Below are 26,848 nucleotides of genomic sequence, written 5' to 3'. Positions count from 1 at the left end.
AGGAGTTCCAGACTACAAAGTTGCTGCTTGGGTAGGAATAGTGGAGAGTTGTTCACCATCCTGTTTACCTGCTTAACCAACATCCCAAACCAGTTTGGAACTGAAGAAGCCTTTTGGATGAGAAGCAAGTCTTTCCTCTGCTAAAGAGACTCAACACAGAGCGAACCAGGAACCAGAAGAGGACCTAGACCTAAACCAGAACCCAAATCCAGCGCAGAGAGGATTTGTGAATGTCGTGATGAAGGTGTGGAGGTGGATCAGGGAGTCAGAGGAGATACTGTAGAAGGACAGAGTTCCCGCAGGATAGTCCACATACACTCCTACTCTGTTAGAGACTGAGGAAGAGGTGGGGATGGGTGTTTCTCTGTTATCATGCCAGACGGAGTAACCTCCATCATCAAAGCATCTCAGATTCCAGGACTGATTATTGAATCCAAACCCACAGTCCCTAAAATCTCCTTTCCTGCTGATTTCTCTGTAGCTCACTGATATGTCAACTCCTCCTCTCCACTCGACCTCCCAGTAGCAGCGACCAGTCAGAACATTTTCACACAGCAGCTGAGGGTAGTTGAATCTGTCTGGATGGTAAGGATATGACTTGAGCTCTTTAACACGTGTCACCCTCCTGTTGTCAGACAGTTTGAGCTTTTTGCTCACGGTGTTCATGTCGATGAGTGGACAGTAATCTGATGGAGAGAACAAACACAATCCAGATGCACTTACTGGTCTATTGGCACTTTGATGTGACTGATGAATGAGTGGGAAGATAATTGAATGTGATAAATTCAATGAAAAACACACTTACACTTTGTCAGACCTGGTCTCAGCCATTGTTTTCCAGCAGGCTCCACCCTGAAAGGAGGAAGGAGGTCAGAGCATGCTGAGGTCAACATGAGGTGTCTCATAGTTTGTTCTACACTGCGAAAGGACCAGTCCAACATCTGGACAAATCCACCTGAATGGAGCATGTCTATATTAGAAAGACCAGAATCATGAAGTTGATTAAGCCACACTAACAAATCTGTTTGGTGGAAATCAGTTTCTTTCAACCATCTTTTGCTTTTCATCTCTTCACAGATGGAAAAAAGTGCAGAAACCTCTAAAACATACAGGGATGTGCTACTGAAATTTAAAAAACAAAAAAACACTGCTCTAACCCCCTGAGACTTGGGACATTGCTATTACTCCTGATGTTGTGCATGCTGGTGATCCTTTATGATGGCAGTGACTTTAAGACCGTATGTCCTAAATGTTACCTTTTGGAGATATCAAAATTGCAGAAACTGACTGTTGCCAAGGAGAAAGCCAGTTAAAAATATTTGATTCTGTTTAAAAAAAAAAAAAAGAAAAGTTTCTTTGTGTAGAATTGTTCATTTAACACTCAAATCCAGGATGAAGCAGAAATGTCTGCAGATCTTCCTCTGTCAGATATTGTGTGGCTGCAGCAGTTTTTTCTTACCTGAGTTTTTGTGGATCCTTCAGTGCAGCCTTCAGCAGCTTCACTCCTGACTCTCCTGGATGGTTGTAGCTCAGGTCCAGTTTTTTGAGATGGAAGTGGTTGGAGGTCAGAGACGAGGCCAGAAAAGCACAACCTTCTTCTGTGATCAGACATCCTGACAGGCTGCAAAAAACACACATGACAAATGAGAGAACTGCTGTGAAACTAAAACTGAATGTTATCAGATGTTCAGAGAACCTGCCTCACAATATGGGATTTGTATCTTCATTTGCTTCAAGTTTATAACTTCGTGACTGTCACACATGCTGCATTTTCAAGTTTCGACAAACGGGACAGGAATTGAACCACCTGTACATTCAGATGTCAGAAATGTGTTCAGATTCACAGTAAAACAGTTGCGAATCAGGAATAAAAAGATGCATGCTTGTTTCTAAATGCGTTCCACGCTGTATCTGCCGCATTCCTTGAAACTTGCTGTCTTTTGGCCATCTGTACCCCCATCCGTGCTATAAGTAGGTCTTCATCCTTGCATGTGATTGGTTGGATGGTGTGCCAAACTTAAGTCCAGTGTGTGTTGCAAATGGCAGCAAATGTTGATTGGCTAACCTAAGCTTTGGAAATAATGCCATATATTTCTGGACTCACAGTTAGACTTCTGAATATTTAAATAATTGGATATTAAATATACCTGTTGGAGAATAAGCTGAGTACTTTGGACTTGTAATGATAGTGGTTATTCAACCAGTTGTAGTTTATATCTGAATAGGTCATGAAAACCCACTTTGAGCTCCTGGGATGAACTAAAAGACAATGTTACTGATAACTTCCAACCTTATTAGTCATCCAATACCATAAACAAAACTTTCTCTCTTGTAGGCTATGTGAAAGGGAGCAGCATCATGAACACACACAGGTGTTAATAAAAGATATGTGATTAGATGTCAGGCATTCACTCACCTCATTTCTAAAATAACTCTCAGCCACTGAAAAACTCGAATCGGTTGGTGACTAGAATGTACTTTTAACCTGACCTGAGAGTTTCCAGTTTGCAGTTTGGATTCTTCAGTCCACCACACAGCTTCTTCACTCCTGAATCATGCAGGTCATTGTTACTCAGGTCCAGTTCTGTTAGACAGGAGGCTTGGGAGGTGAGAATTGAAGACAGATCTTCACAGCTTCCCTCTGAGAGACCACACACACTCAACCTGGAGACAACATCCCAGGAAAAAACACAACATATGTCTTTAAAAATGAATGTGCTCTGACAGTGTAGACAAAAACCACCTTTAAAAAAAAAAAAAAAAAATCTGGTTTATAACCATTTTATACCCGTGGGGTCGTTCTATCACTTGGCGATCACGTTGGACTTATATCAGTATTATTTGTGTTGCCTGGGGGACATTGGTTAGAATCCATAAAGATGGGACAACCAAAACCAGAGTTAACTTCAGCACAAGCACCAGAACATGTTATCCACAGCACAGAACCAGAACATCTGGATCAGTTTGTTCAGCTTCTTTAAATCTCTAGTTCTGATTCTGCTCCAGATTTTAAATGACTTTATTTATTAAGCATATTTCATGCCACAAACCAAAGAAACATGCTTTGCATGGTTAAAAAAAAGTTAATATGCAATACAATAAAACAAGTCGCTTAATAGGTTTTATGTAATTTTCTTGTCATATTGTAAATTATGCTTTTTTTTTTTTTTTTGTTGTCTCTGTAAAACACTTTAAATCACTGTTTTTAATTGTACTATTTCACCAAACTTGCTTTGCATACTGTTTATACTTGAATCTGTTCTCATAACATCTGGGGGGAAAAAAAGAAATTAACATTTTTGGCTATGATATGATAAACTTGACCCATCTTCTGTATCAAGTCAGCCTCACCTGAGAGTTTCCAAGTCACACAGTGAACTCTGTAGAGCAGACAGCAGCTTCATTCCTGAATCCTTCAGGCTGCAATTTCTGAGCTGCAGCTTTTTCAGACTGTAGGACCGGGAGCTGAGAGCTGAAGACAGAACTTCACAGCTTCTCTCTGAGAGGTTGGAGACGCTCAGCCTGAACAAAATCCATAACATCTGCGTTTAAATGTGGGGGTATATACAGTTGGCTGTGAACTTAAGCTCAAGGGGGTACTAAAACATTCACTAATTTTTTCAGTGAATGTAAACTACAGGCGCATCAAAAAAAAAAAAAAAAAAAAAATTAAATCATGAAAGTTTAATATTGTCACTGATTTTAGAATATGAAACCCAAATATAAATTCATCACACATAGTGAAACATTTCAAACATTCATTCCTTGAAATTTTAATCACTGTGGCTTATATATAATGATATGTTATATAAATGCATTTTCTGAAGTCAAACACAGCCATCTATCAGGAAATGTTAGAGCACTTCATGCTTACTTCTGCTGACAAGCTTTATGTCCATGCCGATTTTTCTTCCCCCCCCCCCAGCAGGACTTGGCACCTGCCCACACTGCCAAAGGTACCAAAAGCTGCTTCAATGAGCATGGTGTTACTGTGCTTGATTGGCCAGCAAACTCACTTGATCTGAACCCCATAGAGAATCTGTGGGGTATTGCCAAGAGGAAGATGCTAGACACAGGACCCAACAATATAGATGACCTGAAGGCTGCCATCAAAGCAACCTGGGCTTTGATTACACCTGAGCAGTACCACACGCTGATTGCTGCCATACCACACTACATTGATGCAGCATTCATGCAAAAGGAGGCCCAACCAAGTATTGCGTGCATGGAAATAAACATACTTTTCAGACTGACATTTCTGTTTAAAATATCCTTTTTTAATCTATCTGATGTAATCTAATTTTCTGAGACACTGCATTTTGGGTTTTTATAAGCCACAATGATAAAAATTTCAAGAAATGTTTTAAATGTTTCACTATGTGTAATGAATCTATTTAATATATGGGTTTCACATTCACTGGTCTTTGCAAGATACTTCACCCTCGTTACTGTCTGTATTACTGGTATATGAATGCAGGTGAAGGTTCAGTGGTTGCCAGACAGGCCATTGGTGCAGATCGGATACCATGTTTCTTCCAGTCTGCACTAGGGCAGCTGTGGCTACTCATGTGGCTTAACATGACTAGATAGGATAAATAGTGAATGAATGATGGATTCAGTGTAAATTGCTTTGAGTGCATTGAAAAGAGCTGTAGAAAGAGTTGTGGTGATGTGATTTTTATAGTCGTTTTCTTCTTTTCTTATGAAAAGATGATAAAGGAGCAGTTGGATTTTTACCATTACCATTGGGTTATTACCATAACTGGGAGCAGTTACCCACACTTCTGCATTGTAATTTGCCATTGCTAAAAACACAACTTATCTGCTGTTAACACTAACGCTTAATTCTGATTGGAAAGTTTGTGTACTTGTGAGGTGCACTTGATGAAATAACTTTGGCTGAGATTCTTTACCCACCAGGAAATTTTGTTACGAAGTTTGTTTCATCTGTATCTGAAGAAAAGCAGAGATAGCTGGAGATATTTTGTTGAGTGTACTTATAACATTTCTGAAAGTCTAATTATTGTATCAGAGACTGTATGTTGCACAGACAATGTGAAAATGTGCGAGCAGCAGAGAAACCAGACCTGAGAGTTTCCAGTTTAGAGTGTGGACTCTGCAGACCATCGCACAGCTTCTTCACTCCAGAATCCTCGATGCTCAGGTCCAGGTTTTTCAGTCTGGAGGACTGGGAGCTGAGAACTGAGGACACAGCTGAACATCCTTCATCTGAGAGAGAACAGCTGCTCAGTCTGAAGATGAAATAAGACAAGTTGTTCTGTCTTATAAACACCCATCAGTATGTTTCTACACATCCTGCTGTATATCTACTTACAAAGCTTTGTTGGAGGCTTTGACGACTGGCAGCAGCCTCAGAAGGACCTTTTCTGAAGGAGAGTATTTCTGCAGGTCAAACACATCCAGATCTTCCTCTGATGACAGCAAGATGAAGACCAGAGCTGACCACTGAGCAGGAAATAAATTATATGCAGAGAGACTTCCTGAACTCAGATGCTGTTGGATCTCCCGCTCTAAAGAACAATCATTCAGTTCATTCAGACAGTGGAATAGATTGAGGGTTCTCTGCAGACAGATTCTCACTGATCTTAGTCTTGATGTACTGAACTGTATTCTTACTGGATTTTGAGCTACTTCTTGTCTGTGATATAAGACCTCGTAGGAGTCTCTGATTGGTCTGCACTGAAAGGCCAAGCAGGAAGCGGAGGAACAAGTCCAGGTGTCCATTTGAACTCTGTAATGCCGTGTCCACAGCGTTCTGGTAGAGCAGTGTCTCTGTATTTTCAGATTTCTTGAAGGATTTTTGTTTCTCGTTAATCAGATTGACTCCAGAGTTGATGAAGGTCAGATGGACATGAAGAGCAGCCAGAAACTCCTGAACACTCAGATGGTTGAAGCTGAACACCTTCTCCAGGCACAGTCCTCTCTCCTCTTTAAAGATCTGTGTAAACACTCCTGAGTACACTGAGGCTTCTGTAATATTGTTGCCACACTCTTTCAGGTCTTCTTCATAGAAGATCAGGTTTCCTTTCTGCAGCTGATCAAAAGCCAGTTTTGCCAGAGACTCAATCATCTTCCTGCTCTCTGGACTCCAGAGTGGATCTGTATCAGCTCCATCATCATACTTGTCCTTCTTCACTTTGATCTGGACCAACAGGAAATGGATGAACATCTCAGTCAGGGTCTTGGGCAGCTCTTCTCCCTCTCTGCTTTCCAGTTCATCCTCCAGAACTGTAGCAGTGATCCAGCAGAAGACTGGGATGTGGCACATGATGTAGAGGCTTCGAGATGTCTTGATGTGGGAGATGATCCTGCTGGCCCGCTCCTCATCTCTGAACCTCTTCCTGAAATACTCCTCTTTATGTGGGTCAGTAAACCCTTTGACCTCTGTCACCATGTCAACACAGTCAGGAGGAATCTGATTGGCTGCTGCAGGTCGTGTGGTTATCCAGAGGCGAGCAGAGGGAAGCAGTTTCCCCCTGATGAGGTTTGTCAGCAGCACATCCACTGAGGTGGACAGCAATGGGTCAGTTAAGACTTCGGTTTGACTGAAGTCCAGAGGAAGTCGACACTCATCCAGACCATCAAAGATGAAGACGACCTGAAAGTCTTCAAAGCTGCAGATTCCTGCTTCTTTGGTTTCAGTAAAGAAGTAATGAACAAGTTCCACCAAGCTGAACTTCTTCTCTTTCAGCACATTCAGCTCTCTGAAAGTCAGTGGAAATGTGAACTGGATGTCCTGGTTGACTTTGTCTTCAGCCCAGTCCAGGGTGAACTTCTGTGTTAGGAGAGTTTTCCCAATGCCAGCCACTCCTCTTGTCATCACTGTTCTGATTGGTTCATCTCTTCCAGGTGGGAGTTTAAAGATGTTTTGTAGTCTGATGGTTGTTTCTGGTCTGTCTGGCTTCCTGTAAGCTGTTTCAATCTGTCTGACCTCATGTTCATCATTGACCTGTCCAGTCCCTCCCTTTGTGATGTAGAGCTCTGTGTAGATCTCATTCAGAATCGTTGGGTTTCCTGCTTTAGCAATCCCCTCAAACACACACTGGAACTTCTTCTTTACAGAAGATTTTAGTTTACGTCCACAGAGTTCTGCATAAAAAGAAAAAAGGAGAAAATTAACTGGACTTCTGGCCTAAACTATACCTACCTCCAAAGGTTATCTAAAATTTAAAATAGCCTTCTGCTTTATGAAAATAATATGAAATCTATAATTGTCTGATCTTGGGAAAATGTAGAAGATGAAAGAGGAAAAGCAGAACTGTGGTCAACAAAAAGAAGCAAATTTATCACCCCAGTGCTGTGCACCCTCCCATTGGCTTCCTGTTGTCTTTCAAGTCAAATTTAAGGCTTTATTGCTTGTTTTTAAGTGTTTGAATTCCTTCAGACCACCTTATATAATCAAACTCTTGCAGCCTTATACCCCTCCCAGAGCTCTGTGGTCAGCCGATCAGCCCTTGTTGGCTGTTCACAAAGCCAAGCTTAAGACCATGGGGGACAGAGCCTTCTCTGTGGCTGCACCCTGACTTCAGAACAATCCTTCTATCCCTGTAAGGTGTTCCCAGTCTATAAGTCAGTTTACGTCCAGACTGAAAACATATTTCTTTTCTATGGCCTTCAATTCAAGATGTCATTTTTGGGTACACCTTGGCTCTAATACCGTTTCATACTTTTTATTTTTTACTTGCACTTTTTTTTTCTTTGTTACTTTTAGTTCTTTAGTGTTTTTTTTATTCTAGGTTTTACTGCTCCATTTTATTTGCAATAATGTTATCTGTATTATGTTTTGTTCTCTGAAACACTTTGGTCAGCAGGAGCTATTTTTAAACATGCTATATAAATTAATTAAATTGAACAAACTGACAATAATGCTGACCCATAAGAAGCTGAACAAAACGCTAACAGAAAAGATTAAAAACTGAGAAACATGCATAGGGCATTGGTGAACTTTGAAAGACTGCTGGATGACATTCAGACTAAATTAACAGGACAAAACAGCTCATTGGAGGATGCAGATGAATGCATTGACTAGGCAGAAACTAAGCTGTTAACATGGAGCTAATCATTGCAAACCTCCAGAAAACTGTCTCAACATCAAGATAAGCTGATTGACAAAGAGGGAAATCACAAAGAGAGAATATGAGAATATACAATGTGGCAGAAAAATTGTAGGTACTAGTATTTACATTTGAGATGCTCCTCAGAGACACCCTTGGGATCCACATGGAATTGTGGCTATCAAATAGCTAACAATTTTCATGTGTTCATGTGTTTTAAATGTAGCAAATTATTTTTTAGGCATAAATACATAAATAAATTCAAAGTGATTTTCTTGGGCTGCATTCCTCTAAAAATGAAAGGTATTGATAGATGTATATGGAAATATACTGTTGGCAGCAGGGGAGAAATTTGTGAATAATAGATGTCTAATGTCTGCAGGACCAACTGAATGTAACCAGTTGGTTGTCACTCCTGGGCTTCCATACCCAGGAACTTAACAGCATACCTTGTCTTGTCAATTTGGTCCCTCTCATAAAAGGACAAGCAAACAGCCGTGTTAACGCTGTTTAATCCACTGGTCCCTGGTGTTTGAGCTTAGTGGGTGTCCTTTATGTTTTTTTTATTTTAATTTTTTAGATGCATTATTTTTTAAACGTATTTCCTTTTAGCTTGTAAGAGTCCAAGTGTTGTAGAAAAGTTGTTAATATGCTTTCTACATAGTGGTTGGTGAAAGGTATGGCATTTATTTTCTTTTATTTTGTTTTATCTGTAATGTTTTAACTTTAAAAGATGTTCTTGTTCAAAGTGTGGTCGAATAGAGCCTGTACACCTACTCCTTTGTTTTGTAGTAAACAATATAAAGGTCAATTGTATATTTGTCAGCAACATTAATATATATTTTTTTTCCTCTTTTACTAATTTCATTTGTTTCTTTCTTTTCAGGCATATTTACACTGCTGTTTTGTTCTATTTTCTTTAGGTATTTCATTTGGGTGGTCACTTAAAGTGGAACTATTATGTGCATTTCAGTGTAATTTATTTTTATTTCTGAGCCCAGAAGGGCTGGGATTGATCAAGTTATTGTCACAAACCGCTTTATTTACTTCAGATCGACCCTCTACGTAGGCGTTCAGATCAGCTTGTGGGCAAAACGAGTGGATTCAGACTCTTCCACATTAAGCCCCGCCTCCCGCCACTGCACTACATCGGGAGCGCGCACCGCACCTGCTTTCACCGTCATTGTAACATCTCATAAACAGAAGGATTAGGCTAATATGAACTCAATAAAAAAACAAAATACAATGTCAACACATAGCATACAGCCCTACATGTTGGAACCTGAATCAGACCCTGAAAACGAAGTGGAAAACAGCAACCCACAGCAAGGAATGCAGCAGGATGTCTCTCTTTGGTAAACTCACCAGCCATCGTTGGAAATAACTTTATCCCACGTTTTCCACCCGCCTGATGTATTTGTACATGCCCTTGTTAACCAGTAGAAGGTAACCAGTCACCGAACCTTATCCCCCGGGACGTCTCAAGGATTTCCAAGTAGAAAAAACTCTCTAAAACAACACGTTTTTCATCGCCATGGAAACCGAATGGCGAGCGTGCTGGAACTCAAACTCAAACATGCGTTTAGGTGATAAACTGTGCCGTTCACATGTCTGATGAGGATTCAACACTGTAACACTGTTGAAAGCTCAGAAAACTTGAAATACCATAATAGCACCCCTTTAAGGTTTTGTTTTAAATATGCATTTGAAAGGCATTTTCGAAAGTTGCCTGGCCTTGGAAGTGTGGTAGTCAGTGCCTTATTGTGGCTGTAGCCCTTTAAAGTTAGTATGTATTGGTTTTGACATTTCTTTCTTTTGGTTGTCACATTATATTTTAGCTGCCTGTCCTTTTGCTTTGTTGTGTTCTACTCTGTGGTCCACAGCAGTGGTGGGGGCCTGACCCAGTCATTTAAACTCCTGTTGCCTGCACCTGCAACCCTCCTCTTAGTAGATAACCTCTGTTTTTACTTTCTCCCAAATGTATTTTATCCTTTGATCTTTAATATTGATATTTATCTTGGTCTGTAGGTAATTTGAATAGATGTACTTATATAAATAAATCTTGAATCCTGAGAGAATGCTTGGTGTTATTACACCACATTTTTTCCAAATATTCTGGACTTGAAAGATAATTTCTGATTATTTATTTTGCCTTTCTTATGGTTGGGTGTGTCAATAGATATTTAAAAGTTGGAAAAGGTTACCGTCTTTTTAAATTTAAAGACTGACCTCTTTTATGCAGTTGTATGTATGGGGGTGTTCCCTCTGTCCTCATAATGTAGAATGATTGCAGAAACATAACACTATCTTTTCATACTTTCATGATATGACATGTTTGTTCCCTCTCTCGATTTTTTATTTTTTATTTTTTTTAATTCTCTTTAAAATGAAAAAGCACACAAACAAAAAAGAACACATAATTTCATTCAAGGTTTTATGTTGGTCAATTCTAGTTGTAAGAATGTCACATAAATCACCCATAAAAACACATCAGTAAAAGTGTCACTCACAGGTTTAATCTTTATGGAAATCCACTTACTGCTCTGCAAATGTTCAGCCAGCTCCTCTTGCTCCATTCTCTTCAGAAAGTCCACTGTGATCTTCACTAATGCCTCTCGGCTTCTACTCTGCTCTTCATCCTCATCCTCCAAAACTGAGCGCACTCGGTAATCTGGACTAAGAAGATTCTGGATCTTCTGCAGTTCCTTCTTCACAAAAGTGATGATGTTGTCCTCCAGCAGCTGGAAGGGAAACCACATGAAGGACACAATCAGACTGTAATTATTAGACCAAACATCGGTTCAGTGTTGGACTCGCTGACAATCCACTGGTGTACAGAGTGCAGCATGGAGATGAGTGTGAACAGAAGAGATGGGAAACCAGTTCTTGTACATGTACAGACCATAAATATGGAGTCCAGCTGTGTGTGATGCTGCTGGGTCGACTGACCACTGGGAAGCTCTGAGTTCTGCTGGTCCACTCTGTGGAGGAATCAGAAAGAATCCCATCACATTCTGGCACATGGAAAAGCTTCTTTCAATTTGTAGGAAGCCCTGCGCTGAGGTGCCTTGGAGCAAGGCAGCAACAGCCAGCATGTAGTTTTATCAACGTGTTTGATGCTACAGTTTTTCACTAAGACAAAGTTTGCTTTGCTTGTGCGGAGTCAAACTGACTGCAGTTCACTCAATTACTGAAGGTTCTGGGAATCCCCTTCTGCAAAAAATCCAGAATCTGAGGAGAAAAACTGACGTCTGCTTTTATTTTACAGCTGAGAAAACTGAATTATGCGGATGCTGTTTCCTGCACAGAGACAGTTCTTCTGCTCATTCTCCACTGAAATAAAACTAAGCAAATGCAACATTTACACACAGCTCACCTCTGTGGATCTGATTTAAAAAGAACAGGAAGATCCTTCGACCGGTCGCTCTTAAAGGACAAACAGCTGGGTCCAGATCCAGTTCCAGGGTCATTCCTGTGAATAAACGTGGTTCAGTGATTTCACAGCTGAATCCTGAAAGTGAACATATACTGAAGGCAAATCAAATCCATCACATAACAAACATGACAACTAAAAACTAAACAAATGCAACATTTACACACAGCTCACCTCTGTGGATCTGATTTAAAAAGAACAGGAAGATCCTTCGACCGGTTGCTCTTAAAGGACAAACAGCTGGGTCCAGATCCAGGTCCTGGATCATTCCTGTGAATAAATGTGGTTCAGTGATTTCACAGCTAAATCCTGAAAGTGAACATATACTGAAGGCAAATCAAATCCATCACATGACAAACATGATGCTGAACGTTTGTCTCAGACATCCAGAAATGATCAAACTGAAAACTGGTTTTCATCTGAAACCTGATCCAACCTCCACTTGTCTCTGATACTTACTGCTGGTCTTACCTGAAACCAGCAGGTTTATCCATTGACTGGGTGCTCTTCATGGACACACAGCTTGACACAGGTCCATGCTGAATCCTGTGAATCCAGATGTTTGATGTGAGTTGTGATCTGACATGTAGAAGACACATGGACAGTTACAGATGGACGTCTCACCTCTGGGTAGTTTTAGAGAGAGGGAGTCCCTCCTCTCTGTCCTGATCCATGATGCTGGATTCACATCAGCTCACACACACTTTTTACCTTCCTTTCTAGGAAAAGATTACATGAGGAAGGATTGGTGGGTGTTTAAAAAAAAAAAAAAAAAAAGTTCGACACTTCCCCTAAAAGGGGGAAGGATAAAGATGCGGCAAAAAACCCACACCTCTAAACAAAAACAGCACATGTTCAGACAGTTACAACATAGAGGAACAAATGGGAGGTGGGGGCTGTGGGGGTGGTCTCCCAGACAGCCAAGTGAGGTTGCAGCCAAGCAGTACCTCCATCCAACTCACTGTCCTTGAGTGGAGGGAGAGGCAAAGCACGGAGAAGACTGTGAAAGATAGGAGAGTGTGTCTGTAGCAGTGAGCGTGAGTGTGTGCAAGTGTGCACGTTCACTGAGTGAGTCTGTGAAAGACTGAGGCAGTAGCAGACTGTTTGTTAAAAACCTTTTCTGGATACGTGTTCATGCATTTTAAAGCATATGCATGCTCCAAATGAAGTCTTTGTTTTTCAGATCTTGAATATCTGCCATAAAATGTCTTTTTTTCTGATGCGGCAGGCTTGTGCCCCCTCCTGCTCCGCCTCTATCAGACACACTTATTGTGTTTGATAATGTCCCATAAAGCTCCGCCTGGCAAAGTGAATGTGTTTGGCACATAGTCACCATCATTCTGCTGTTGCACTGCTGGGCAGGACAATAAAAGCTCCAAGATTTTTTAATGTTCTTTTTTTTTTCAGCCAGAATCAAATATTTGCTGTTAAATGTAAAGTAGTGTCCAATGCTTTCTAAGGTTTTCTGTCAGAATTCAGGCTCTAGGAGGAAATTTATCCCAGGACTCTGCTTGTACCTACATGTGAAAAGGAAGTCAGATTACAAACATTAACATAAACATATAATCTTTTCCAGATAATAACCATTATGTGAACACATTTCAGGTTTCATGCATTTACTTTATTGCTGCAGAACATTTTGGTTCAAGTTGTTTTTCCTCACTTCCTGCTTCTCTGATTGTTGTGGTCTTTGTTCCCTCCCGTCCACTGTGATTCTGTTGGACCACTCCTCCTCTCTGCCCCGGTTCTGGATTGTTCTGGAACCTCAGACTGATAAATCTAACCGAATTAAAATCTTCAGTTTTACCTTCAGATGGAGGATTTTATGGAGAAATTTAGCTGTGCTACGTCGACCTGAGGGAAAGTGAAAGTAAAGCTAATGAGGCGTTCACAGACTCTGTTAGAAATCAGACACATGGCAATCAATTCTGTTGGAGCTGAACTGTTTAGGATTGGAGGTCTATCTAACAGACAGGAGAGCTCTGAAAGCCTGTGATTCTGGTTCCATTTTCTCAGCTGGTTCAAACCTATTCTTAAACTTTAGTTTTTATTTGTTCATCGTATTTGTCCTTAGAATGTTTTTCTAAAGAGTCAGTTTCTGACAACAGCAACAATTTTGTTTAACAAAACATTTCAAGTTGGAAACTAGAACAAAACAAATTGCTCAGCTCGAACTGGTCCCAGATGGAGAATGGGGAGTCTAACACTCCCCTTTGCTCCAGTCTAGAGTTTAGGTCCAGTGTTTATTTGTCATTTGCTCTTTCATGAACAGTACGCAGCAAAACATGAATCCAGTCACATCCAGATATATAAATGTAAGATTATGTAAAAGCAATATAAAGTAGTAAAAATAATAAAATTAAAATTGGAAGAAAATCACAGCAAAATTTCAGACATTTACAGCAACATATATTCAGCAACATATAAATTCAGTAAAAAAAAAAAAAAAAAAAAAAAAAAAAGACTTAGGTTGTATAAGCCACACTGATTTGACAGAGCAGTTAACGTTAGTTTCAGGTGTAGTTAGTTATAAAGTAACCGAGTAAGACACATTTGAGGTACAGCAGAGTGAAGACTGGACTTTAGGCTGTTGGACACATTCAGATTAAGAACGGAGATCTGAACTGAAATTGAAAACTCGTCCTGAATCTGTTTAATTTTCCAGGCTACAGAACCGTTTTCCTGGCATTACTGGAGGATAGTAGCTGTTACATAAGTCTAATGTACTGATTGAACTAAAAGACCAAAAACAATAGTTGATGGTTGAAATGTTTCTGTCCTTGTGACTGAAGCAGCTTGTCTTGAAGCAGTGTTTGAGTCCAACAGTTTGGCTGCATTTCCAGTTTTATAGTGTCCAGCAGCAGCAGATGGACTTCCACTCATACTGGTCATTTCCCAGTACAGTTCTGTACTTCCAGTCCACATTTCATTAAATCAACATTTATGGATAATTTTGTAGTAAAAAAAAAAATAAAATCACAGTTTACTGCAACTTTGTGTGAGAAAAGGACCTGCAGTGTGTTTTTATATTAAATGTTTCCAATAAATACTGTATGTTTACTGATGAGTAAAGAAGAAACATCTGAATATTTTTATTTGTACATTTCCTTCATAATGCTGACTTAAAGAAATACAAGTTAGACTTCACCAAAATACATGTGTATTTACAATATTAAAATAAAGTTCATGTTTCCACTGTAAATAGATGTCAGACATCTGCTTGTGCTTCATGTTTTTATTTTATCTACACTTTCACTTCTCTCAAAGCCCCATAATGATTAATTAGCTGAGGACAAAGCAGTGCTCAATCTCCCCATTTCAAACCTAAAAACAAACATTTGGAAATGGAATGAGGCCATATGTAGGTGTGGATTTTCGGTCATTCGGGTGATGGTGATCCTCACACCTTGAAGTGTAGGCAGCAGGAATTCTTTGTGTGCTGAAGATGTTTCTCTCTCATCGAAAAGGCTTCTTCAGTTCTTTATAGACTGCTAAGGATTTCCAGTCTCAGAAGTTGTTGGCCCACCTGACCATCCTGTGGGTTGTTAACCTGCCTAACCAGCATCCCTTTAGCAGTTCAGTACTAGAGGCAAAACAGGTCTAGCTACCCTTCATTCAAACTCTAAGAATTGTGGGGAAAAGTCCATTTCAGAAAAAAAAATAAATTATTCAACATGTAAAAATGTCAGAAAGTTTACAAAAAGACAGAAGGAAACAAAGAATGAAACAGAGGATTTTTATTCTCTGCATCATAAGTTGAAACTAACTGAAACAGACCTGCAGACAACATCCTGATCTTCAGTGTGAAGCTTTGAACTGAAACAGAAAACATGTGGAAGAAGCACAGCTTCCATCTTTAAAGGATTTAAGAGAAAGATATTTCTAAGAGTTTCAGACAGAAACTGATTGAATCTGAAAAGTTGTTTGAGTGAAAGAGACAGACATTTACAAACTGAACTGTCTGGTCACTAGTCATAATTTCTCTGGTATGATCAGGCTTTGTACCTAACACAGAGTTACCCAGGACTCAGACCAGGAACCAGGATGGAACCAGAACCCAAATCCAGCATAGAGAGGATGAGTGAATGTGGTGTTGATGGTGTGAAGGTGGATCAGTGAGTCCTTGGAGACTCTGTAGAAGGACAGAATCCCAGCAGGATAGTCCACATACACTGCTACTCTTTGAGAGACGGAGGATGAGGAGATTTGTGTTTCTCTATAACTGTGCCAAACAGAGTAACCATGATGATAAGAGCATCTCAGACTCCAGGACTCATCATTGAATCCAAACACATAGTCTCTGACGTCTCTTCCCCTTCTGATTGCTCTGTAGCTCACTGAAATCTCAACTCCTCCTTTCCATTCCACCTCCCAGTAGCAGCGACCAGTCAGAACATTTTCACACAGTAGCTGTGGATACCAGTCGTCATCAAATCTGTCTGGATGATCAGGATATGACTGACGTTCACTCACATGTGTCACCTTCCTGTTGTCAGACAGTTTGATTCTTCTGTTGACAGTGTTGATGTCGATGGTGAGTGGACAGCAATCTGAAGGAGAGAACAAACACAATCCAGATGAACTTATTGATCTATTGACACTTTGATGCTGACTGATTGAGTGATGTTGTGTAAGGATGATTAAATGTAAGTTCAATGAAAAATGCACTTACACTTCCTCAGACCTGGTCTCAGCCATTGTTTTCCAGCAGGATCTACCCTGAAAGGAGGAGGGGGATCAGAGCATATTAACATGGACATATGTTTCTCATACACATTTTGTTCTACACTGAGAAAGGACCAGTCCAACATCTGTACATGTCCAACTGAATGGAGCAGAATAAAGAAGCTGATTGGTCCACACCCACAACAACTGAACAGCTTTATGGAGGTCACAGTTTCTTCTTTTCATCTCTTCATAGATGAACAACTGTACAGAAACTCCTGATCTAACCCAGAGCTGCAATCTGGTCTCTGTGTCTCTCTGAAGTCTTATTGATTGATGCGTGTGTGTTGAAGATAAATTGCTAATTTGGTCCATTATTATCCCTGCATTATGATACAGACAGGTTTGAGGTGAAGGCAGAAGAGGTCTAAGTATGTTCTAGTGTGGAGAGAGATGAGTCTGTGTTAGGCTCCATGAGTGAGCTGCTGGGTGACAGTGGAGGTGACAGGAAAGCTATGGGCTCATAAAGGGTGTGTTGTTTGTTTTGGATGGGGTTGGGGTGAAAAGAACCTGTTATAGAACATGTTCAGAACCTTAGCTCTGTCCAGTTCTGTGTTAATCAGCTGATCCTGCAACTCCTCCATTGTCATCAAAACAAGTCTGGAATCCAAACGACACAGAAATCATTTGAGCAGCACAACCTCCAAACCAGCTTGAAAAATGTTTGACAAATTAACTCAGCAGTAATTATTTTATTTTTTTTATTTATTTATTTTTTAAAGTCGACTTTATTTTAAAAATTAAACCGGCAAGGTTGGACCTACTGCAGTTTGCTACTTCCTCAAGGCACATCCTACAGTGAAATAGACAATATTAAATAAAACACAACATGAATGAAAGAGCTAATAGGGAATAAGTTATCAGACACCAAAATATTTTCTTTCCCATCTGCACCTTGACATCTGTCTCATCTAAATTTGTTTTGTGGGTCTGTTGCTGTGATTCAGCATCATGAGCCTCCAATCAGGAGTTTTTCATTCACCCTTTCAGGTTAAAGGTGTTAGAGCAAGATGCATGTCTTATCCATGCAAGCAAATTACCCTAAAGGGAAATTTACCGGCACATTTAATAAATCTTTGTTCAAAGCTATGGTTGACATGTCTCTCTATCTGGTCAAGGGTTAGAATGTATGTTTCTAGTGAGGAAAGGTTTATTTCTATCCCTTTAGCATGCGGATATGTGTCTGAACTGAAAAAAAATGAGACAATAGAGAGTTGTCACTTATGTTCCTATAAAGGTTCTTCCTCGAGACACCTATTGCCAAATAAATGCTTGGTCAGCACTGATCAAAGGAAAAAATAACACCTACATTTTTAATTATTCATATAAAACTCAAATCCAAGATGAAGCAGACAAGACCAAATGAAAGACAGAGAAATGTCTGCAAATCATCATCCACTAACAGACATTGTGTGTCTGTAGCAGCTTCTCCATACCTGAGTTTTTGTGGATCCTTCAGTGCAGCCATCAGCTGCATCACTCCTGATTCTCCTGGGTGGTTGTATCTCAGATCCAGCTTTTTCAGATGGGAGTGGTTGGAGGTCAGAGCTGAGGCCAGAGAAACACAGCCTTCCTCTGTGATCAGACATCCTGATAAGCTGTGGAGAACAACACACATGGCATAAACTAAAGCTGAATTGTATCAAGAAATGCTCAGAGAAACTGCATTTGTCTCACATTATTTGCTATGTCTTTTCATTTGCTCTAAGTTTATGATTTAATGACTCAGCTCAACTAACGCAGCTTCTGTTTTAATAGATATACCTGTGTTCATGTGTTTCCTACGATGCTGGCCAGGACAAAGTAATGGGGAAAACAATTTCCTGTCATTATTTATTGAATTAATATGCACCCAAATTAAATTAAATTCATGCCGTGTTATTTTTATGAGTGTATCTAAAAGTAAATGGTTTTGTAAAGTGAAAACAAACCAGAACTTTTTACAAGTTTAGATTCAGAGGGGTCCAGTTGTGTAAGTGGCAAAAATCAGACACGCAGTCATCTGATAATTGCACCAAAGCCTTTAACAGGTGTTAGTCATTAAAAAAAAAACTCAATTTAAACACTGTCTGATGAATCCTGACCTGAGAGTTTCCAGTTTGCACTCTGGATTCTTCAGTCCACCACACAGCTTCTTCACTCCTGAATCCTGCAGATCATTGTTACTCAGGTCCAGTTCTGTCAGACTGGAGGACTGAGAGCTGAGAACTGAGGACAGATCTTTGCAGCTTCTCTCTGAGAGACCACACACACTCAGCCTGAGCAAAAAGTTTCAGAGATAAAAACAAACAAGATAGGCAATTGAAAAAAAATAAGATTATTATTAGATTAGATTTTAATTAAGCAGTGTTTACTTGCTTCTAGATCTGCTTATGGTTTTGTTAGTACTCGTAAGGTTTGTATCTCCTCTCTGGTGCTTTTTTCACACAGTTTTATTAAAATGACCTAATTGCTTGAACTGAGTTCCAGGTGTGAGGCTAGACAAGTTTATGTATATAGCATAATTCAATAACAGGGTGATTCAAAGTGTTTCACAGAAACAATAAAACATTGGAAAATAAGAAGCCTAATTTAAAATTAAAACAAGAAAGCAAGGGAAACAAAATACAATTATAAAGACTATTAAAATCATGATCAATTCCAACTTTAAAGAAACATGCAGATTTGGACAGAAAATTTAAGATAAACTTATGTTTATTTTTAGTGTAAGGATTTATCATAAAATCACTGCTCTGGATGCGTAATCTTCTTTATGATCCAGAACTTATTAGCGCTCTATATAAACTCTTACATGGCATGTCGTCACTGGTTTTAATTATTTTCAGACACATCTCCTGTGTTTGCTTCTTTTCAGTATTTTTGTTTTTCATAGTAAATTGATCCTTTTTTTTTCATGTTTTGAATTAAAATGAACTAAACATAGAAGAAAAGATGTCATTTTTTCATTTATTTAGACAATATTGTATTCTGTCTTTTCCCAAAGCTCTTTGTCTGCACAGGCCATGGATTCTGAGTTCATCTGGATGTTTTGGCTGAAACCATAGGATTTGATTGCTATACCAATGCCCAGTCCATTTAGTAATTGCAAACAGACAAAAAAACACTTGTGCCCATTGCATATTACAGAAAAAAATTGTTTCTGATGAGTGATGTGATAAAGCAGCAACACACAGAATTGGAAATTTCAGGTGTATAACAACTGCTTTATTTTAACAAATTCACCATAAATGAGGATTGGATTTGATTGTGGATGATTGGATTTTTGCACAATACTGTCTTAATCTATTAGAACTCACATTCACCATGATTAAATTACTCCCAGAAGAAATCTTCTCTCTGCTGTTTGCTCTGTCTTCATCTCTTTTATTCACCATCAAATTTGAACATTTTAAAGTAAATGTGATAAGGATACAAAAGTTTTCAACCAAGATAATGGGATAACAGAAAACTTTGGATTATCTTTTGAATTCAGATGGATAAGCAAGTACATTTGAATTAAATTTAATAAATTTGTCTTTATTCAGTATGTATTTAATGTTAATTGAGAATTTATTCAAATAAGTTAACATCAATTACTGAGTTTATTTAAATTGCTTTATCTTGATGTGATTAATTTTAAATACAGCATGGCTAATTTACTAAAATAAGATTGCATAAATTTACACTACACTAAATTATTAGATGTAATAAAATATCCCCTGAAACACAATTAAAATGAGTAAATTCAGTTAGTGTTTTGTCATTTTTGTTTGTCTGTTTGATAGGTTTGTAGAACACAAGATGTAATGTGAAACAAGATTTTTGTTGTTGTTAAACCTTTAGGTTATGGGGCAGGTTACAGTTCTAGAAGAGTTCCAGTAAAGCAAGAGGGCAGAATAAAAAGCATACAACATTATACAAAAGCCTTCTACTGGTGGCATATTAGTTGTGAATAAAGACTCACTTTAAAAAGCTGGATGATAACTGACCTGAGAGTTTGCAATTTGCAGTTGAGCCCCTTCAGTCCATGAGACAGCTCCTTCACTCCAGAGTCCTGCAGGTTGTTGTTACTCAGATCCAGCTCTGAAAGACTGGAGGACTGGGAGCTGAGAACTGAGGAAAGAGCTAAACATCCTGCTTCTGATAAGGTGGAACTACTCAGTCTGAAGAGAAGCAATTAAACAAAGTAGTGTTGAAATGCCAGCACATTGAATGTCTATGATCAATAAGATACGTTCATTTAAACAGGAAATATTAAAATTTTCTGTGAAGCCAGAATATCTGCTTATTTCTGGAGGGTGGTTGATAAATGTAGTGATGCAGAGAAAGTTTACTGTTACTGCTTTATGTGGACTTTGTGAAAGTTATATCAAATCAAATTGTATCGATAAAGCCCTTCCAATGCAGAGATAGCACTTTTTTAATCATATACTGCAGTACCCCCAACCTGGAGGAGAAACTATAAAATCTCAGTAATTCTAGTGTTAAGTGATTAAACCAATCAGGGGAACAGAGAGAATTAATTCACATTTCTGCCTGCAAGGTGACGGTTCCACACTGTCCCTCTAGTTTTTAATGTGTTGGATAGTTCTTAAACGAGTTTGAGTATCTTCTGCATCTTCTTAAATGTTTACTCTACTTGATGCCAATAATTTGACCCTTATTCAACAGATAATCTTTTCCACTACTAGGGGATTTGTCTTTCCACACACTTGTTTTAGAAAGTAATTATCCAATGGGAACTCACTCCCTGCTTTTCTTAAATAAATGCAGGAAGTGTATTTTGTTTTCTATAATTGAAAATGTTGGATTATTGCATTACAGAGAAAATGAATGAATCTGAAACCGCACAAAAAGGATGACAGAGCAGCAGAGAAACCTGACCTGAGAATTTTCAGTTTACAGTATGGACTCTGCAGTCCACCACACAGCTTTTTCACTCCTGAGTTTTCAATGGTCAAGTTCAGTTCTGTTAGTCTGGAGGACTGGGAGCTGAGAACTGAGGACACAGCTGAACATCCTTCATCTGAGAGAGAACAGCTGCTCAGTCTGAAGCAGAAAAAAGAACACAAGTAGTTTCCTATGATATTCTGTCATGTAAAACAGCAGCAGTATATTTCTGCACATTCTGTATTTTAGTACTTACAGAGCTTTGTTGGAGGCTTTAACCACTGGCAGCAGCCTCACAAGAACCTTCTCTGAAGGAGAGTATCTCTGCAGGTCAAACACATCCAGATCTTCTTCTGATGACAGCAAAATGAAGACCAGAGCTGACCACTGAGCAGGAGATAGATCATTTGTGGAGAGCCGTCCTGATCTCAGAGATTGCTGAATCTCCTCTACTAAAGAACGATCATTTAATTCATTCAGACAGTGGAACAGATTGATGGTTCTTTCTGCAGACAGACTCTCACTGATCATCTTCTTGATGTACAGAACTGTTTCTTCATGGATTTCTGACCTACTTCCCATCTGTGTCATCAGTCCTTGTAGGAGTCTCTGATTGGTCTGCAATGAAAGACCCAGGAGGAAGCGGAGAAACAAGTCCAGGTGTCCATTTGGACTCTGTAAGGCCTTGTCTACGGCACTCTGATGGAGATGTTTGATAGGTTGTTTCTTTAAAACTGCTTTCTTCTTGGAAGATGTTCCATCTTCTCTCATCAGATTGATCCCAAACTTGATGAAGGTCAGATGGACATGAAGAGCAGCCAGAAACTCCTGAACACTCAGATGGATGAAGCTAAACACCTTCTCCAGGTACAGTCCTTTTTCCTCTACAAAGATCTGTGTGAACACTCCTGAGTACAATGAGGCTTCTGTGATGTCGATACCGCACTCTTTCAGATCTGATTCATAGAAGATCAGGTTTCCTTTCTGCAGCTGATCAAAAGCCAGTTTTGCCAGAAACTCAATCATCTTCCTGCTCTCTGGACTCCAGAGTGGATCTGTATCAGCTCCATCATCATACTTGTCCTTCTTCACTTTGATCTGGACCAACAGGAAATGGATGAACATCTCAGTCAGGGTCTTGGGCAGATCTCCTCCCTCTCTGCTTTTCAGCTCATCCTCCAGAACAGTAGCAGTGATCCAGCAGAAGACTGGGATGTGGCACATGATGTAGAGGCTTTGTGATGTCTTGATGTGGGAGATGATCCTGTTGGCCCGCTCCTCATCTCTGAACCTCTTCCTGAAATACTCCTCTTTATGTGGGTCAGTAAACCCTTTGACCTCTGTCACCATGTCAACACAGTCAGGAGGGATCTGATTGGCTGCTGCAGGTCGTGTGGTTATCCAGAGGCGAGCAGAGGGAAGCAGTTTCCCCCTGATGAGGTTTGTCAGCAGCACATCCACTGAGGTGGACAGCAATGGGTCAGTTAAGACTTCGGTTTGACTGAAGTCCAGAGGAAGTCGACACTCATCCAGACCATCAAAGATGAAGACGACCTGAAAGTCTTCAAAGCTGCAGATTCCTGCTTCTTTGGTTTCAGTAAAGAAGTAATGAACAAGTTCCACCAAGCTGAACTTCTTCTCTTTCAGCACATTTAGCTCTCTGAAAGTCAGTGGAAATGTGAACTGGATGTCCTGGTTGACTTTATCGTCAGCCCAGTCCAGGGTGAACTTCTGTGTTAAGACAGTTTTCCCAATTCCAGCCACTCCTCTTGTCATCACTGTTCTGATTGGTTCATCTCTTCCAGGTGGGAGTTTAAAGATGTTTTGTAGTCTGATGGTTGTTTCTGGTCTGTCTGGTTTCCTGGATGCTGTTTCAATCTGTCTGACCTCATGTTCATTATCTGCAGTTCCTCCCTTAGTGATGTAGAGCTCTGTGAAGATCTCATTCAGAAGCGTTGGGTTTCCTGCTTTAGCAATCCCGTCAAACACACACTGGAATTTCTTCTTTAGAGAAGACTTTAGTTTACGGCCACAAACTGAATCCAGAAGTTCTGAATGAAAAGAAAAAAATTAACATCAGCAATAATTTTGTACCCTGAAGAATGCAGATGTACTTCAGTAAATGTGTCATTTATAGGGAACTACAATCTTTATAAAAATCCCCTTACGACTTTACTCCTCTGACTATAGTATATGCAGCTTCCATCTTTATAAAAAATTATCTTACTGCTAGCCAGATGCTCAGCCAGCTCATTCTCCTTCATTCTCCTCAGAAAGTCCACTGTGATCTTCACTAATGCCTCTCTACTTCTCTGTTCTTCATCCTCACCCTCCAACACTGAGCATTCTGGGTACTCTGGACTAAGAAGCTTCTGGATCTTCTTCAGTTCCTTCTTCATAAAAGTGATGATGTTGTCCTCCAGCAGCTGGAAGGGAAACCACATGAATGACACAGACTGAAATCATGGAACGAAACAAAAGACCCTTGGAAATGCTGACAATCCACTGGTGTACAGAGTGCAGCATGGACATTAGTCTGAACAGAAGAGATGGGAAACCAGTTCTTGTACATGTACAGACCATAAATATGGAGTCCAGCTGTGTGTGATGCTGCTGGGCTGACTGACCACAGGGAAGCTCTGAGCTCTGCTGGTCCCCTCTGTGGAGGAATCAGGAAGCATAGCATCACATTCCGGCACCTGGAAAAGCTGTTTTCTGGCAGCTTCCAGTACAAATTTGTTTGATGTTGGAAATTTTCACCAAGAAAAGGTTAGCCTTGGTTGTATGAGGCCAGATCAGTCTCAATGCTTGGAATTGCAGTTTTTCCACAAATGCACATGCTCTGGTTCACAAATATAACCTTGAGGTCTACTTGTAATATATATTAACAGATTAATGTACATTTACAACCTATTTCTCATTTGTGAACATCTCTGCATTTGTGAGAGAAATCTGTGTGGTGGATTTTGAGACTCCTTATGTGAAACACAAACTGAACAAAAACCAAACATTTACACATATCTCACCTCTGTGGATCTAATTTAAAATCCAAAGGATGACTCTTTGAATTGTTACTCTTAAAGGACAGACAGCTTGGTCCAGATCTATGTCTAGGTTCAGCCTCAAGTCCAGGTTGATTCCTGTGAATAGAGATGGTTAAATGGTTTCACAGCTGAATCCTGAAATTGAACATTTAGTTTGATGAAAAATCTGGAGGACAAATCAGATCCATCACACGACAAACATGATGCTCCAGATTAAGCTCACATGCCCAGAAATGATTCAACATACTTTGGTTTTCCTTAGAAAACATCTAGAAAAAAAAGCTTTTTAATGACCTTAGATTGAGGTCGGACTAACAGAAACTTTTTCTTGTTGTTCTACCGGATCTGTGCCTCATTCGGTACAGTAGATCACCAGATTCTATTAAACAGGTACTCTCAGGTACTGCTCTTAAATTGTTATATTCTTACCTCACAGATAGACAGTTTTACATAGGTATGGATACATGCTCCTCAGGAACCAATAAAATGAGGGGTTTGTCAAGATTCAATCTTTAGCCCAATACCTTTTATTTTGTACATGTTGCAACTCGGAGACATCGTCAGCAGACAGCATTGATTTCCACAGCTATGCTGATAATATGCAGCTTCACATCACTGTGTCTCCTGATGACTTCGAGCAACTTACTGTCCTTATAAACTGTATTTTAGATATTAAGTCATTGATGGCAGAGAACTTTTTAAGCTTAACCAGGACAAAACTGAAGTTTTAATCATTGGTCCTGAAGACAAGAGAGATCATTTTATTAAAATGACAACATTTGAATCCCTCCCAGTGTGTGAGAAATCTGTGTGTTCTTCTTGACTCTGAGCTGAATTTTATTCTACACATCTAAAATGTAACATCGCCAGAGTCCACCCATTTCTCTCTCTTGCCAGCACAGAGATGTTGCTTTCATTTCTAGTAGATTAGATTACGGTAATGTCTTGCTCTCTGGTCTTCCCAAAAAGTGTATTTCGGGCCTACAATGACTTCAGAACATAGTGGCGAGGACCAGAGGGCGGGAACACATTACATCAGTTTTGAAATCGCTGGATTGGCTCCCTGGGTGTTTCAGGATTAATTACCTCTGTCAGGAGGTTATGTTTTCACAGGAATTTATCTGTTTGTTTGTTTATTTGTCTGATTATGTTAAAGATTACTCAAAAAGTTATGACAGAGTTACATAAAATTTTCAGGAGTTGTTGGAAATGTGAAAAGGAAGAACGGATTTAATTTTGGTAGTGATCCAGATCACCGTTTGGACCCAAGAATTTTTTAAAGGCCTTGGTGGAGATTTGCGCTCTCTGAGTGCTTTTCTAGTTTTAGATTCTCTTAGTTGTTTATAAATCTCTTAAAGGTCTTAAAGGCTCTTATATATCTGACCTTCTTTTGAATGATGAGCACTTGAGGTCCTCTAGTACCAGCCTTGAAGTTGTTCCTAAGATCATAACTGAAATATGTGCTGAGGCCTCTTTTCATTGTTATGGTTCTGAACTGTGGAACAGCCTGCCAGAGAGCCTCAAGGCTGCAAAGACTGTTGACGTTTTTAAAATTAGGCTCAAGACCCAACGTTTTAGCTTAGATTTTAAATAAATTTCATTTGATCTTGGGCTGGCTATCTGTCTTTGTGTGTGTATCACTGTGTGAAAGAAAACGAGGCTGTTTTTAAATTGCAATGTCATCAGTTTTTGTGTGCGAAGGCATGCTTTATTTTTAATCTGCATGACTTAGTTTTATTATGTGAAGGACTTTGTGTTGCCTCTGGCATGAAAAGTGCTTTAGAAATAAAGTTTGATTTGATTTGAATTGAAACCTGATCCAACCTCCACCGGTCTCTGATACTTACTGCTGGTCTGACCAGAAACAAGCAGGTTTATCCATTGACTGGGTTCTCTTCATGGACACACAGCTGGGCTCAGGTCCAGGCTGGATCCTGTGAATCCATATTTTTGATAATGTGAGTTGTGATCTCTGACATGTAGAAGACATGGACAGCTACAGATGGACACCTCTCACCTCTGAGTAGTTTTAGAGGGAGGGAGTCCCTCCTCTCTGCCCAGGTCCATGATGCTGGATTCACATCAGCTCACACACACTTTCTACCTTCACCTGCAAAGAAAACTCCCCTGAAATCAAATTTATTTCCCACCTTCCTTCTTTACTGACTTACTTACTTACACTGTCTTCATCAACAGTGTCCCAGAAAGTGGCCCAGAAATGCAACACACATCTGCTAAATGAAATATGTCATGGGTTGAATATTACAATCATGTTTAAAAACAGTCACGTTGACCAGGCCAGTCTTATTCTCGAGCCTGACTTAAACTACCTCTGCTCTTTTGATGAAGTCCAACAACAGTGAGGAAGAGGATGCTGCCTTCAGTTGCTTGACTTCTACTGCAGGACACCAGTTGGAGGCATAAACTTTTCCATTCATTGATGCTGACCTGAGAACTAAAAAACATTACTATTTATAAGACAAATGTGCAAAATAATAACTCAGTAGGACTTTTCCTTCAAGGCAAATAATAAAACATAAAAACAAAATAGTTAATTAATCTCAGCTGAGCTATGAGAGTTTTGTTTGAAGTGAAAATTCTTTGAGCAGTTTAATGAGGTGTTGGGACCCAAAAACAATAGTGATAACTTTTCAAACACAATACTGATGACATTTTTCATAAAATGTATATAACTAAATACT

The 26,848-nt window shown here is 39.5% G+C and overlaps 1 protein-coding gene across 1 annotated transcript; it reads right to left on the bottom strand.

Moving 5' to 3' along the window:
• Positions 1 to 320: 320 nt before the first annotated feature.
• Positions 321 to 26,213, bottom strand: LOC306765650 (uncharacterized protein; the record flags this gene model as incomplete). Its single annotated transcript, XM_079253135.1, is given in 21 exon segments — positions 321 to 335; positions 487 to 686; positions 806 to 852; positions 1,460 to 1,621; positions 2,491 to 2,664; positions 5,336 to 5,587; positions 5,589 to 7,110; positions 10,615 to 10,816; positions 10,978 to 11,056; positions 11,452 to 11,547; positions 11,683 to 11,778; positions 15,560 to 16,058; positions 16,181 to 16,227; positions 17,670 to 17,831; positions 18,318 to 18,491; positions 20,202 to 20,375; positions 21,359 to 23,153; positions 23,330 to 23,528; positions 23,683 to 23,761; positions 24,129 to 24,242; positions 26,164 to 26,213. Coding segments are annotated over 21 exon segments (6,138 nt in total).
• Between the last annotated feature and the right edge of the window lie 635 nt (positions 26,214 to 26,848).

Source organism: Telmatherina bonti (genome assembly GCF_933228915.1).
Source record: "Telmatherina bonti genome assembly, chromosome: 14".
Taxonomy (NCBI): Eukaryota; Metazoa; Chordata; class Actinopteri; order Atheriniformes; family Telmatherinidae; genus Telmatherina; species Telmatherina bonti.
The sequence above is the reverse complement of the archived record's forward strand: the minus strand, read 5'-3'. Positions and strand labels throughout refer to the sequence as shown.